At 43.1% G+C, this 12,293-nt stretch overlaps 1 protein-coding gene and 1 long non-coding RNA gene across 5 annotated transcripts in view; one reads left to right on the plus strand and one right to left on the minus strand.

Moving 5' to 3' along the window:
- CLINT1 (clathrin interactor 1) overlaps nt 1–5,103 on the minus strand; it is a 57,997-nt gene extending 52,894 nt beyond the window's left edge. For both annotated transcript variants that reach the window (XM_033096198.1, XM_033096199.1), the window contains exon 1: nt 4,882–5,103. In XM_033096198.1, coding sequence (XP_032952089.1) covers nt 4,882–4,922 — 41 coding nt within the window. In that variant the 5' untranslated portion in view covers nt 4,923–5,103. The remainder of the gene's footprint in view (nt 1–4,881) is intronic.
- Nucleotides 1–12,293, plus strand: part of LOC117016670 (uncharacterized) — a 56,592-nt gene that overhangs the window by 6,804 nt on the left and 37,495 nt on the right. The window lies entirely within an intron of this gene.

Below are 12,293 nucleotides of genomic sequence, written 5' to 3' on the forward strand. Positions count from 1 at the left end.
GGCAATAAGAAATGAATACTGACTGGACAGGACATTAGATATTAAGTAATCAACTTTTAAAGTTTTATTATGGTGGTGTGGTTATGATTAAAAAAGATGACTCCTTACCTTTTAGAGATTGATATATTTACAGATGAAATGATACGGCGTCTGGGATTTGCTTCAAAATAATATGGAGTGGGGGTGGCAAAGAGAAGTACAGGTGAAGCAAGACTGGCCAAATTGTTGAAGTTATTCATGTGTACATAGATAGTCCCTCCATTTTTTGATATATTTGAAATTTTGCATAATAAAAGCTAAGAAATAAACAAATTTCAGCTAGATATGAAATCTAGATCTAAATATAAAAGATAAAACAATAAGTTTTTCAGGATTAAAAGAAAGTTATTTAAGCTTCCTATAATCTTCTTAAAGGAAATATTAACTACATATTGGAAATAAGAAAATAAGACGAGAGCACAGGAAAAGTTTCACCTGTGGAGCTATACTGCAAAAAGTAGGAGTACTAGTAAGTAGTACTTAAGATAAGGCCAGGAAGTACTTTTAGTGAATGTACAAGTAAACAGATGAAAAACTACTAACACTAAAGAGTTCAGAAAAAACGAGGCAGTTAAGTGGCTTTTAAAAGCATCTTGACAGTAGTGCTAAGTAGATTAAACTGCAGAAAATCACCCCTAAGAAATGCTGGCAGGAGATAAATGAAACTCATCTTTCTTTGGAATTAAATTCTTATTATGTACTTATGTCCAGTTACTAGAAGAGAGGAAGGATAATTAATTTATTGTTTCAGCAATTAACAATTATCTACAACTGGTTCAAAGAAAAGTTGATATGGTAAGACTAGAAAAGCTGACAATCATCTTTGCTTTCAAGTTCAAAAAAGCAAACTGAACAGAGATTTATTGGTAAGATAGGAAAAATAAGAGGAAAAACAAAGAAAATGCTAAGTTCAAGGTGTGGCATATTTGTAGTGGTAAGTTTCTTGAAGGCAGATATTTTACTTTTCAAGTTCAAAAATACAGTATAATCCAATAAATAATAAATGTACTAGCTGATGAAATAATTGAATGAACTATTTTCTATAAAAGCAAAAGTTTCTCCTTCTGGGGTTAGCTAGATTAGAAGAATAGTTTCTACAGTTCTATCACATTATCTAACATTTAGGAACTAAAAAAATGTACATTATGCCAACAAAAATCAACTTATTTGGTGAAAATGCAAGCTGTTTAAGAGAATAACTTAAAATGGTCTGTCTACTGCAGTTGCCTTAGGACCTTGGCCAGCGCTGTTTGAATTATTATCATAAAAAGAGTAAAAGCCATTGATGAAATACATTTACCATTAATATTACTCCTGAGATAAAAGAAGATTAACTGGGCCTGAACAATATGTAGCAGTTTCAATGTACCCCTATGGCATGTAACCCTATGTTTCCAAAACTTGGAGAAAAAATGTAAGAACTGTAGCAACTTTCAATTAATATGTATGGCATGACAAAATATAAAGTACCCTATTTTATTACAGCCTCAAGTAAAAGGAGGCAGGTCCTAGGATGACAATGGTCACGCTGGCCGTAAGAGTAGTTGGTGGGAGTGGTGCCACTTATCCTTTCCTGCCACAGCTGCCTTTTATGCAACTTGAGTACAAGTGGGGGGAAACTGGCACTCCAAGCTCTGGCTGGCCTATGGCTTTATCTGCTTTCCCTCAATTCCACAATGTTCTGCAAAACAGAGCTATTTAATACTACTACCAGGAGTTGCCACAGTTGTGGAAAATATCTCAGCACCCCCCATAAAAGTCTTAAAGGTCTCAAAAGCCAATATTTGAAATATATCATGATACTTAAGAACTATCACCATACTGGATCTAACAATATTTCCAGGGAACATATTTTGAAAGCACACATTTTTCTTTCTGAAGTAAACCTCATTGAGTAGGGGTGTACACTAAATAAAAGTCATAGTTTTCCAGAGTCATGGGTTGCACACACTTACTGCATAAAACATTTATTGATTACCACTATTTTAAAAAATGCCCCCTTTCAGCCAAAACTGTCTCTGAAGGAGAATGACTTTACAAAATATACCTGCTATTATGGAATACTAGTTCCAATTTTTTTTTCCGTGATAGAAATTCGTATCTCCAAACAACCAGTGAAGTTGGAAAGTCTTACTCAATTCCAATCCCTCACTTTACAGATAAGAAACCAAAGGTCCAGAGATTCATGTGATTCTGCCTCAAATCATACATACTGCTAGTCTGTAAGGCACTGTCAGAATCTGAACCCAGGTATCCAAAACCCTTAATCAATACCCCTTCTATCTACAAGCCCTCATTCTATTAGTCTAAACCAGGGGTGTCCAAACTTTTTTCAACCAAGGACCATATGCGGTAAAATACACAAACAGCCGGGCCACTCACTCGAGGTGAAGGACGTATTGCCTCACCTGGTTTATTTAAGTAAACTAAATATATTTTTGGAATTTGCTGAGGGCCAATTAACAATGGATTGCAGACCGCAGTTAGCCCGAGGGCCGCAGTTTGGACACCCCTGGTCTAAACTTTCAGAGCAATCCTTAACCACTTCATTGCTTCCTCATTTGCAAGTTCTCTCATCACCTTCTCCCCTTGCTAATCAGAGGACAACCATTCTATGGATGTGCTTTACCTCCATTAGAGCCATTTTAAGGTCAACAGTCTAACTGGACACAGTGCCACAGTTCTGGTTGTAAAATGCTTACATTTGGGGGAAAGAATATTTTCTCTCCTGCCAGTAAAAGATAAAATTAAATCTTGAGTTTACATCAGTGAAATAACCTCATGTTCTAATCTTAATATCATGTATCAGACACTCATGAAAGCTTTAAAAAGTCCTTGGTGGCAACATTCTTACATATTCTTGAATAACTTCATTCAAGCCTCCATTCCAAATTGGGTAGTAAAAAGGCAGAAGTTATTTTTCAACAACAGATTTTCCATTAGATGAACTGATAACTACTTATGCGGTAAATTTAATCTGAAACACTAGAAGGTTAGTAACATAGATGATAAAGACAAACAACGAAACGAACAGCAGCAGCAGGAATATTGCCTTGATTTTTGTGTCCTGAAAAATGTACAGCCTCTAAATTTTTGAGTACCACAAATTTAGTCCTCTAAGATAACAAGGTGTTTATTAGTGGTTTTCTTCTGTTGTCCTTCTGCTTAGAAATAAAAGAGAGTTTTGTAGAGACTTTTGGACTTTCAAAAACTGGTTAAGCTAGTACCCTAGTCTTTATACCATATATGAAAAAACAACCAATGAACCTCGATCTGGAAAAGAAACGATATTTTATCTTTGGAAAGCAAAAGCAAAGGGTATATAAATAGAAAAATAAGCCCAAAGTAAACGTCTGAGGGCTTAATGGTCAAAGAATAGTTGATAAAGGAAAATTACCAAAGCAAATCACTTTTTAAACATGGAGCTTCTCTCTTAATGAAGTTAATCTCACTCTCAATGCAGAACAGCTGCTATAGTTATCAAAAGTATACTGATCCAGACATACTGTGGTAAGCGTTTATATGCTGTTTAGGCTCTTAGCTCTTAATTCTGATGTTCTAAGGTGGGTATCTATCATTATTTTCATTTTGCACTTGAGAACACTGGGGTACTCTGAGGTAAGTAACTTGCCAAGGTTATAACGCTTGAATCCACCTCTTGAAACCTATGCTCCTTAGGTGTTCTTTTGCTTTCTTGATAGTGCAGAAAATGTGAAAATATGGTCAAACTCTAAGTTCTATCTGATGCATTAGCCAAGCCACTGTGAATGATTTTTTTCCTGGTGTCAAGAAAGCCTAACAGGTTGCCATCAACACTTCCTGATTTTAGGCTGAATGGGTGTCACAAATAAACTGTTTCTGTCACTACACTTATTGCATACTCACTAAAACCCAAAAGGAAGGGGACTGGTTAAATTCTCAAACTTGATTTCCTGCTGTCCTAGAAGATGGTTACTTCACCGCTGTTCTATTCTGACATACTCAATTTCAGTGTTAAAATTTTCCCAGTGTAGTAAGGAACTAAAGTTATCACTTACTAAGTCTTAAAGGAAATCGACTACGTATTAGTCATTTTACCTGTCAGGGAAGTTAAAAGCAGATCAACTGGGTTGTTTTCTTTAGGGGAATTCTCTTAATGACTTGTTAATTACAGGCAATGAAACAAACGCCCCTCTAAAAATGAAGTGTAGTGAAAAGGGAAGAGGAAAAGAATTTTCCAAGAAATTATGTGGTGATCTCCTTTCACTCGTGCTAGAAAAGCAAAGGACGAGTCTCTTGAGTAACTTCAGCCTGACCACAACGGCCACTTGTTACACCTACCACCCACTCCAACACTTCACGGTCATTACAAATTAAATGAAACCCAGAAAGGGAAAGGACCTATCCCGACCAGGCCTGAGGTCTCCACACCACCACACCCTAGGGACACAGAGGGCCAGTGCACTGTGTCCCCCACCCCCAGCCTCCGCGGCTGCCCAGGAGGCAAAGCACCTACCCAGCCCGGGGCCAAGCCAGTCCTCGGCCAGGGCAGTGACCCAGCTCTAGACAACCCCGCCCCCTCCCCGGACCTAAGGGTTTGTGCCTCGGGCGGTGGGGTAGGGGAGCACTGAGAAAGGCCTGGATAGGGGAGAAAGGGGACGTTTTGAGACGAGGACGAGTGTCTTCCCAGCCTCGCCGATCAGGCAAAGCTGGGGGCCGGGGAGCGAGCCGGCCGCCGCCATGATGGGGCTGGCGGGCCGGGGGGCGTGACGCGGGCCGCCCCGTGCGCGGGGCCAGCTCCCCTTACCCCCTTCCTCCCCTCCCCCGCGTGGGCCTTGGCCACAACTGCCCCCCGATACTCACGCTTTGTCCACCAGCTCCCGCACCTTCCACATGTTCAACATCGTGCGCGCGCGGGCCGGGCCACCGCCTCCCTCTCCTGCTCCCCACGGACCCCGGAACACTTCCGCGCTGGGGCAGATCCAGGCCGGGTCGCCGCAGCCGCCCGCCGCCTCGATCTCCCCCAGTCACCTCCTCTTGCCACAGCCGCGGCGCTACCGGTGACACGTCGAGACGCCGGGGCAGAGGCGCTGCGTGGAGCGGAAGTGTCCGACTCTCGGCCCACCGCGCGCGGGGCACAACGGGACTTGTAGTTCTCTGCGCGCCAAGCGGAGCTGGTTACACTAAAAGTTGGCGTGGTAAGGGTGGAGATTTCTCTTAAACTAACCCGGTCCTCCGCACCCCTGTGTGTCCCCCTGACTTACAGAACCAGAAATTCTGGGGCGGGGCCCAGCATTCTGTGCTTTAACACATCCTCCATGCTCAAGTTTCAGAACCACTGGAATAAGATCTAGCTACACTCAGACGTGCTTTTCAAGCATGAAGTATCGCTATGTTATTAATGATTATACGGACGTGTGAGTGGTACATGTATTTCTTACTGACAGAAGCATCGCTGTATTTGGTTCCAAATGTCCAAATATACTTACTTCTCTGAGCCTTAGGTTCTATCCCTGTAAATTGAAGTGGTATTATTACACTCTAATTCTACCATACGGTGGTTTTATATTTATACACCTTCCTGATATCCTTGTTAGATACTTTATTATAAGACTCAGGAAGTCAGTTCACACTCATTGGCAAACTGTAGAAAGAACGCCACAACACTATGACATGCCAAAGAGCTTGGCAGTTTTCTATTCTTAAAGCACAAGTATACACACACACACTGCATTCAGTGTTTTATTGCAATGGTTGTTGTCACTTCATGTTTCACTTACTCATTTTAGACAATGTTCGTGGTAAAGCTGTACATCTTAAAATTTATTTGGTCCAACTGCTTGAATTATACAGTTCTTTTCATTCTACAAATATTTGTTGAGCATCTTCTCCGTGCCAGGAGTGGAGAATACAGCTGGGGACAAGATAGACCAGGCCTCAACCCTCTTGGAGCCTAAAGGTCTTTGAAGAAAACATATTAATCAAGGAAACATTGAACATATTGCAGATAGAAAGTGCTTGAAGAAAAAGAGAAGATAATGTTATAGAGAATAATGTTAGAGGAAAATAACATTAGGGAATGTTTAGGGCCTCTTTGAGGACTTTACATTGAAGCTGAAACTTGAATGATACAAAGGGGCTGGCCATAAAAGAAGGATCTACAAAAACAGAATTCCTGGTGAAGGGAACAGATAAAGACTGATTCAGAAAGAGAAGTGACACTTTTTGCTGTTAGTCAGAAAGCTAGGTAACAAGGATCCCAGATCAAGAACCCAGGACCTCTGACCCCTAGTTCCTCAGATCACATCACCTGTTCTTGTTGCATCCACTTTTAATTATTGGAAGCAGCTTTGAAAAGGGTTTCAGGAAGGCTTTGGGATTAAGGCCTGAGAGAAGCAAGTTGAAAGAATTGCCAGGCAGAAAAGGGCAAAAAGCAGAAATCAGGACAAAGCTATCTCAGAGCCTTGTCAAGATAGGAGTGCTCGAGCAGACTAGAAATGAGTTGGAAAGGTGCGTGGGGAGGGGCAGGAAAAGATGAGTAGAGATAGGTAGAGAAATGGGGCTTTCAAATCAGAAGTTTGTGTTTCCTGTTGAAAGGACTTTCCAGCCCAATATTCAAAGGATGGAATGTGGCCAGAGAAGATAAGAAATAGAAACTGCTTTGCATAGAAAAGAGCTCACCAAGTTAACTTTGAAACAAATGGGTCCAGGGTACACCAGCAGAATGGGCTGGGCATAAAATAACCACCTTTCCAGGGCCTGTTAAGACGTTCATAGCAATTCAGTCAGTTTTACCACATTGATCCAGAGTACATTGTCGTCATCTACTTTGCTTGTTCCAACACCAACTTTGGAAGTGTCCAGACTTATTCCAGAGTTATTACCTGTGGTGTTTTTACGGTTATCCGGGGATATCTCAAATATAACACCAAAAAAAACCTGTCTATCCACCTTTGATTAAGAGGGCCCCTAATGTATTCAGAGGAATCAGACAAAGAGAGTTTGTTAAAAAGTGGTCAGGAAGACTAATCATTTGCATGTCAACAAAGTGTTCCATTTTTATCTTTTATCTTGCAAGTTTTGGGGCAGTTTCCATAGTAACTTCTTTGTGGCAATTTAAATCTGTTCATGGTAAGAAAAAAAATGAGAAAATGCCCCACCCACCCTTCTTCAGGAAAACATATTTTTCACTAAATGAGCTGACACTTTTAGTAAGGCCAAACCAAAACAAGGTTCAAAAGCAAATGTGTTCAGTGTGTTATTTATATGTGAGGAGCAGTTATGACTGCTGATCCCATGTGGTTGTCTCCCTGGAGTTTCCTTCGGAGGAGTTTAATTCATGGCATAGAGGTGTGGCAGCCCTGGGAAGGCACCACCCAGATCTGTCTATAAGAGAACAGTGTGAGGAGTGTGGATGGCCTACAGCTTCCCACAGCCACTCCTTGGGGATCGGCCACAGCATTTATGCCAAGGCCATGCTCTCGTTGGGCTACTCCCAGGCAATGACTAAGCAAGGCGCGCTGGAGCTGGGCTGTTTCTGCCCAGTGCTGGACTCCTCTACTGGGCAAGCATCGTCCTGGGCTCCCTCTTGACCTGGCCCAGATTTTCTCAGAGCTTCGCTGCAGTTGGACAGACCCTCTTTCTACCCAGTCTTCCTTCCCTTTCTCCCTTGACAGGTGTCAGAACCTCCCTGTGGTCTTCGGCTCTCCTTACCTACTCTTGTTCCCTCTTCTCTTCGTCCTCCATAGGTCTTCATAGGAAGAGATTTATTCCCTCAGTATATCTCTTACACTCCTCATTTCATTTTGGTTTCTGCTTCCTGCAGTACCCAAACTGACAACACAGGCAAACAGCTGTACCTTGGTTTCAGGATTTGGCCCAGTGAACCTTGTTTTTGATCATACCTGTCTGCTCCTTCTTGATAACCTAAAAATAAAAAAAAGACCTTTCAAAGAGAGAGGCAAATAAACACTTATTTGAAGTCAAAGAATAGTTATTTGGGAATCATTAACTCAGGTCGAACCCTAAATAATGTTCTGTTTAGAAGACAAAGGCAATGGGTATTTATAAGAAGGGGAAGGGGGACAATTACATCAGTAGAAGGCAGGCATTTCTATTGGTGCAGATAATACAACATAGTGATGTTAATTCTAAACAGTGTGTTTAATTTTCAATCTAGTGGTCATCAGCCCAGTAGTGATAATAATTGCTTTCTTGTTAGCTTTGCAAATAGTTCTTTGGGAAACAAGGTTGTTTAGATCCAGTCCAAAGGTGATTTTGCCCTGTTTTTAACATTCCAAGGCTTGAGGTCTAAGACGTGCAAGCCAGTTCCTCTGGCATGGCAGCTCTGGCTCCATTTTAAAGTGGTTCCGTTTATATTATTGTTTACTTTTTCCAGAAGTCAGGATACTCCGTTTTTAATCATAATACGAGGATTGCCACAAAGCCATGCAGGTTATGGTGAGCTTTAAGCAGAGCAAGGGAATTTGTTGGCGAAGGGGAATGGGGAGTTCAGAGACAGAATTTGCCTCAGGAACTTAGCGAATATTGTCAGAACTCTCCGATTTTCATTTTCCTTTATTGCAGATGTGTTTCTTCCAGTTGGCAGGTGTTAGAGACACCACCTTGTGGGGAGTAGGTACCATTTTCCCAGTTAGGCATCCAAGGGGGGCAGACATACTTTGTCTTTCATACAGTAAGTCTAATATCACAGGGAATGACTCTGAAATATCACAGGCCCAGTTTGGATCATGTGCCTACGTAGGGGCCAATCCCTCTACAGAGACATGCTTTCCAGATTTGGTAGCCTTAGGCGAACCACAGGGAGTGGGGATAGAAGAGTTCTCTGAAGAAACTTCGAAGAGAGCCACAACCTGCTCACTACTGTAGGTCTAAGGTGGGAGTCTAGGAAGCTGTATTTGAAAAAAAACCTCTAAAGTAATTTTGCCAGGGTTTGGGATGCCCTGGATTGGATGACACAAGGTCCTTTCTACCTCTAACACCGTACTTTTTTATTTTTAAGTTCCAAATTCCACAAACGTTGAGTTGGAGAGAGCAAAAGAGAAAAACATACCTTGGGGGATACGAGAGAAAAAGAAGCGATGAAGAAGGAAGGTGTTCAGTGGCCTTGCAGTGTTACGCAGCTGGTAAGCTGGGAGCAGGGCATGCCTTTGCTACCTCCGTTCTGGCTTCTTCTTGGCTGAACTTGAGTTTCCTTTCAGGGCTGTCAGCAGGGCTCAGGTGGGCCTATTCAGAAAGCCTGGTAGGTGCTCTAAAGGGCTCCCACGTTGTCAGTCCTCCTGCAGCAATGTGCAGACGTTGGCAGGAGGTGAGAGGGAGGCAGACGTGCTCTTGGCATCATTTTCCTGCCTCCTGGGATGCTCTGTCCTTCTGTCTCCTGGCCATAGATGAGCCCAGAGTGGACACGCTGCTCCTAGTGTCTGGGCCTCTGAATACTCTATTCACAGGAAGCCAAGGTGCCGTCAATGAAGCAACAAGGCAGCGTGTGACTGTGGGAACTGATCCTGCATTGTCAGGTCAGATGCAGGAATGAATGGGGTGAATGGCAGCAAGGATAGGCCGGCTGTTTTCTCAGGCAGGGTCTCTGGGTAATGCCAAGTGTCCTGGGAAAGCCCCTAGGTGTCTAGAGTTCACATGGAGGCTGTGCTGGTCTTTAAATTCTACCAGTTTATTAAAAAATTGTGCTCTAGAGGAAGAGCTCCCTGCAATGGGCATCGAAAGAATCTCTTTCGATGACAGAACAATGCTCTTTAATAAACAAAATGAATGTGGCTAAAGACTGTGGTAGTGGTGGGGCAGTCACTCACCACAAGGCATGCTTTCCTGGTGGGACAGAGTCAACACTTAATGTTTATTGAACATCTGCAATGTGCAGTGGGGTTGTGCAGGTGACGAAAACCCATGTTACCCACAGTGCTTACAGTCTAATGTGGAGGATAGACATACAAATAAACAAAAACCACAATGAGCTATTTAAGGAGGCAGTGTAGTGTGGGGGAGAGGTCAGAGCACCGGCTGTGTTATCATCAGGACCTTGATTCACACCGTGCAGCTGTGTGGCCTTGACAGATTACCTGAGCTCTCAGGCCTCGGTGCCCTTGTTGGGAAAATGGGGCTGATAAGAGTCCTGACTCATGGGACAGGGAGTGAGATGACATACAAGTCCATTTATGTCTAGCACAGTGCTTGACATGTAACACGGAGTGATTACATAAGATCTATTATCATTGCTGAACTGATCAAGATCACGGGGAAGGTGGGACGGGGTGTCCGAACAGATTCATCGGATCTTTCAATAAATATATACTTGGGCACTTACCCGTTACCCAGATGTATACTGTGAAAAAACAGACACAATTCCTGTTCTCGTGAAGTTCACAGTCTGAGACAGGAGATAGATTTTAAGTAACACTTTGGTAAATCTACCATTGCAAAGATGATGAATGTGGTGGAAGGATAAAACGGGGTGCGATGAGAATGTGATGTGGTATTTCATTCAGATTAGGTAGGGGCAAGGGCCAGCAAAGGCCTCTCTGGGAAAGTGACATTTAAGGTGAAGGTGGAAAGATACGTTTGAGTTAATGAGGTAGCAAGGGAAGAGCGTTCCAGATAGAGAGAACAGCCTGTGCCAAGGCCTGAGGTCAGCTGCAGCCCAGCATGTTCCAAGACATGGAAGGAGGCCCAGTGAGGCTGGAGGGAAAGGGGAAGAACGGTCCAAGATGAGCTGGGAGGTGGGCAAGGATGCACTGGTTGTTTGCTTGCTCCATCCTTCTCTGCCTTGCTCTGTTCCCTCCTGACCTCTGTGGATTGCATTACTGTATTCTCATGACTTCTCGCTTCCCCTTGGGTTCGGCCAACGTACTGAGGGGAGGTCAGAAGATGGAGGAGAGACAGGTTGTGATATTTTTTTCCTGGTCTCCCTGCTTCAGGAATATGGTTATGGCAGTAGCCAAGTCCCTCTGGGGCCACTGCTGGTATCGGGTGGTCCCCCTTCCATGGCTCCGGCTCGCTTCACCCATGTTAACCCTTGGGTGCTTGCCTAAATGTTGTTAGTTTCCTCACTCTGCCTGCACTGCTGTAAGTTGTCCCTTTCTTATGCTCCCATCAACTAAATGCTGTGTGCCAGTGTTTGCTGCTGGAATGCTGACTGATGTAAGGGGTCCTACAACATTGAAGGACTTGTATGTCACGTTAAAGACAGGGCCTTTTACATTTTCTTCGCAAGGGCAACAAGAAGCTACAACGTGCTATCATCACTCCCTTGTCACTTCATCTTCTTCCAGCTACCGCCCCCTTTTTCTGCTCTCTTACCAGACGGCTGTCTTTTTCATTACTTCTCAAGCCACAGTCGACTACTTCTTCCTTTACGACACTCTCTGCTCTTTTAGCCTCCATGACCCACAGTCTCCTAGTTCTTCCAACATCTCAGGCTCCTTCAGAAACTGTTGTTCTCCTCCCTGGCTTGTAGGTGTTGAGGGGACTTACGTCTTTCCTTCTCCAGGGCCAATGGCAACCATAATCACCTCTCAGCTGAACCACTGCAAACGCTTCCTAATTTCTTCCTCCAAGATCTTTCTGAATCATAAATGGGACCATGTTCCTATTTGCACAAAATACTTCTATGGCTCCCCATGGCACTTAGATTTCTAATTTGACCTCTCAGGGGTCCCTCCCTGGTCCAAACAGCTGTGTCCTGGAGGAAGGACTGATAGTGTGACCCTCCTGTGGCTCAGGACTCAAGCCCAGTTCTGAGAAAAAAGGGTGGTGGGCCATGGGCCTAGCAGGCACCCCTAAAATCTTTCATTGAGAGCACGGCAGTACTTTTTTTTTTTTTAACATTTAAAAATACATGTATATTCCAGCCAGTCCTTCCTAAGAATAGGTTTTCGTGGTATTGATTGGACTTTTGTAACATCTTGGACTTTCAGTTTAGATTTGGAAGTTACCGAGGTTTGCTTAACAATTTGTTTATAAACCTTCCCCTGTGGTAAGGTTACTTCTGCTACTCTCTTGATGTTTTGATTTGACTGGTTTCAGAATGTTCCCTTTTCTTCTTCTACTTTTTAATGCTAAGTATCTACTCTGGTGATACCTTGTTATTATAGAAAAGGAGTGTCATGAGTTTGGTTTGGTTTGGTTTGCAAGTGGTTTCTGACTGTGGAAGCTGTTTTTCCTGTGTGTTAGCAGTTCTTCTGAATTACCACTTGAGTCTATGGCTTCTGGTGGGTGGTATCTAGATCTAGTTCCTCCCCCAC

This window comes from Rhinolophus ferrumequinum, chromosome 24, assembly GCF_004115265.2.
Source record: "Rhinolophus ferrumequinum isolate MPI-CBG mRhiFer1 chromosome 24, mRhiFer1_v1.p, whole genome shotgun sequence".
NCBI classification, from domain to species: domain Eukaryota; kingdom Metazoa; phylum Chordata; class Mammalia; order Chiroptera; family Rhinolophidae; genus Rhinolophus; species Rhinolophus ferrumequinum.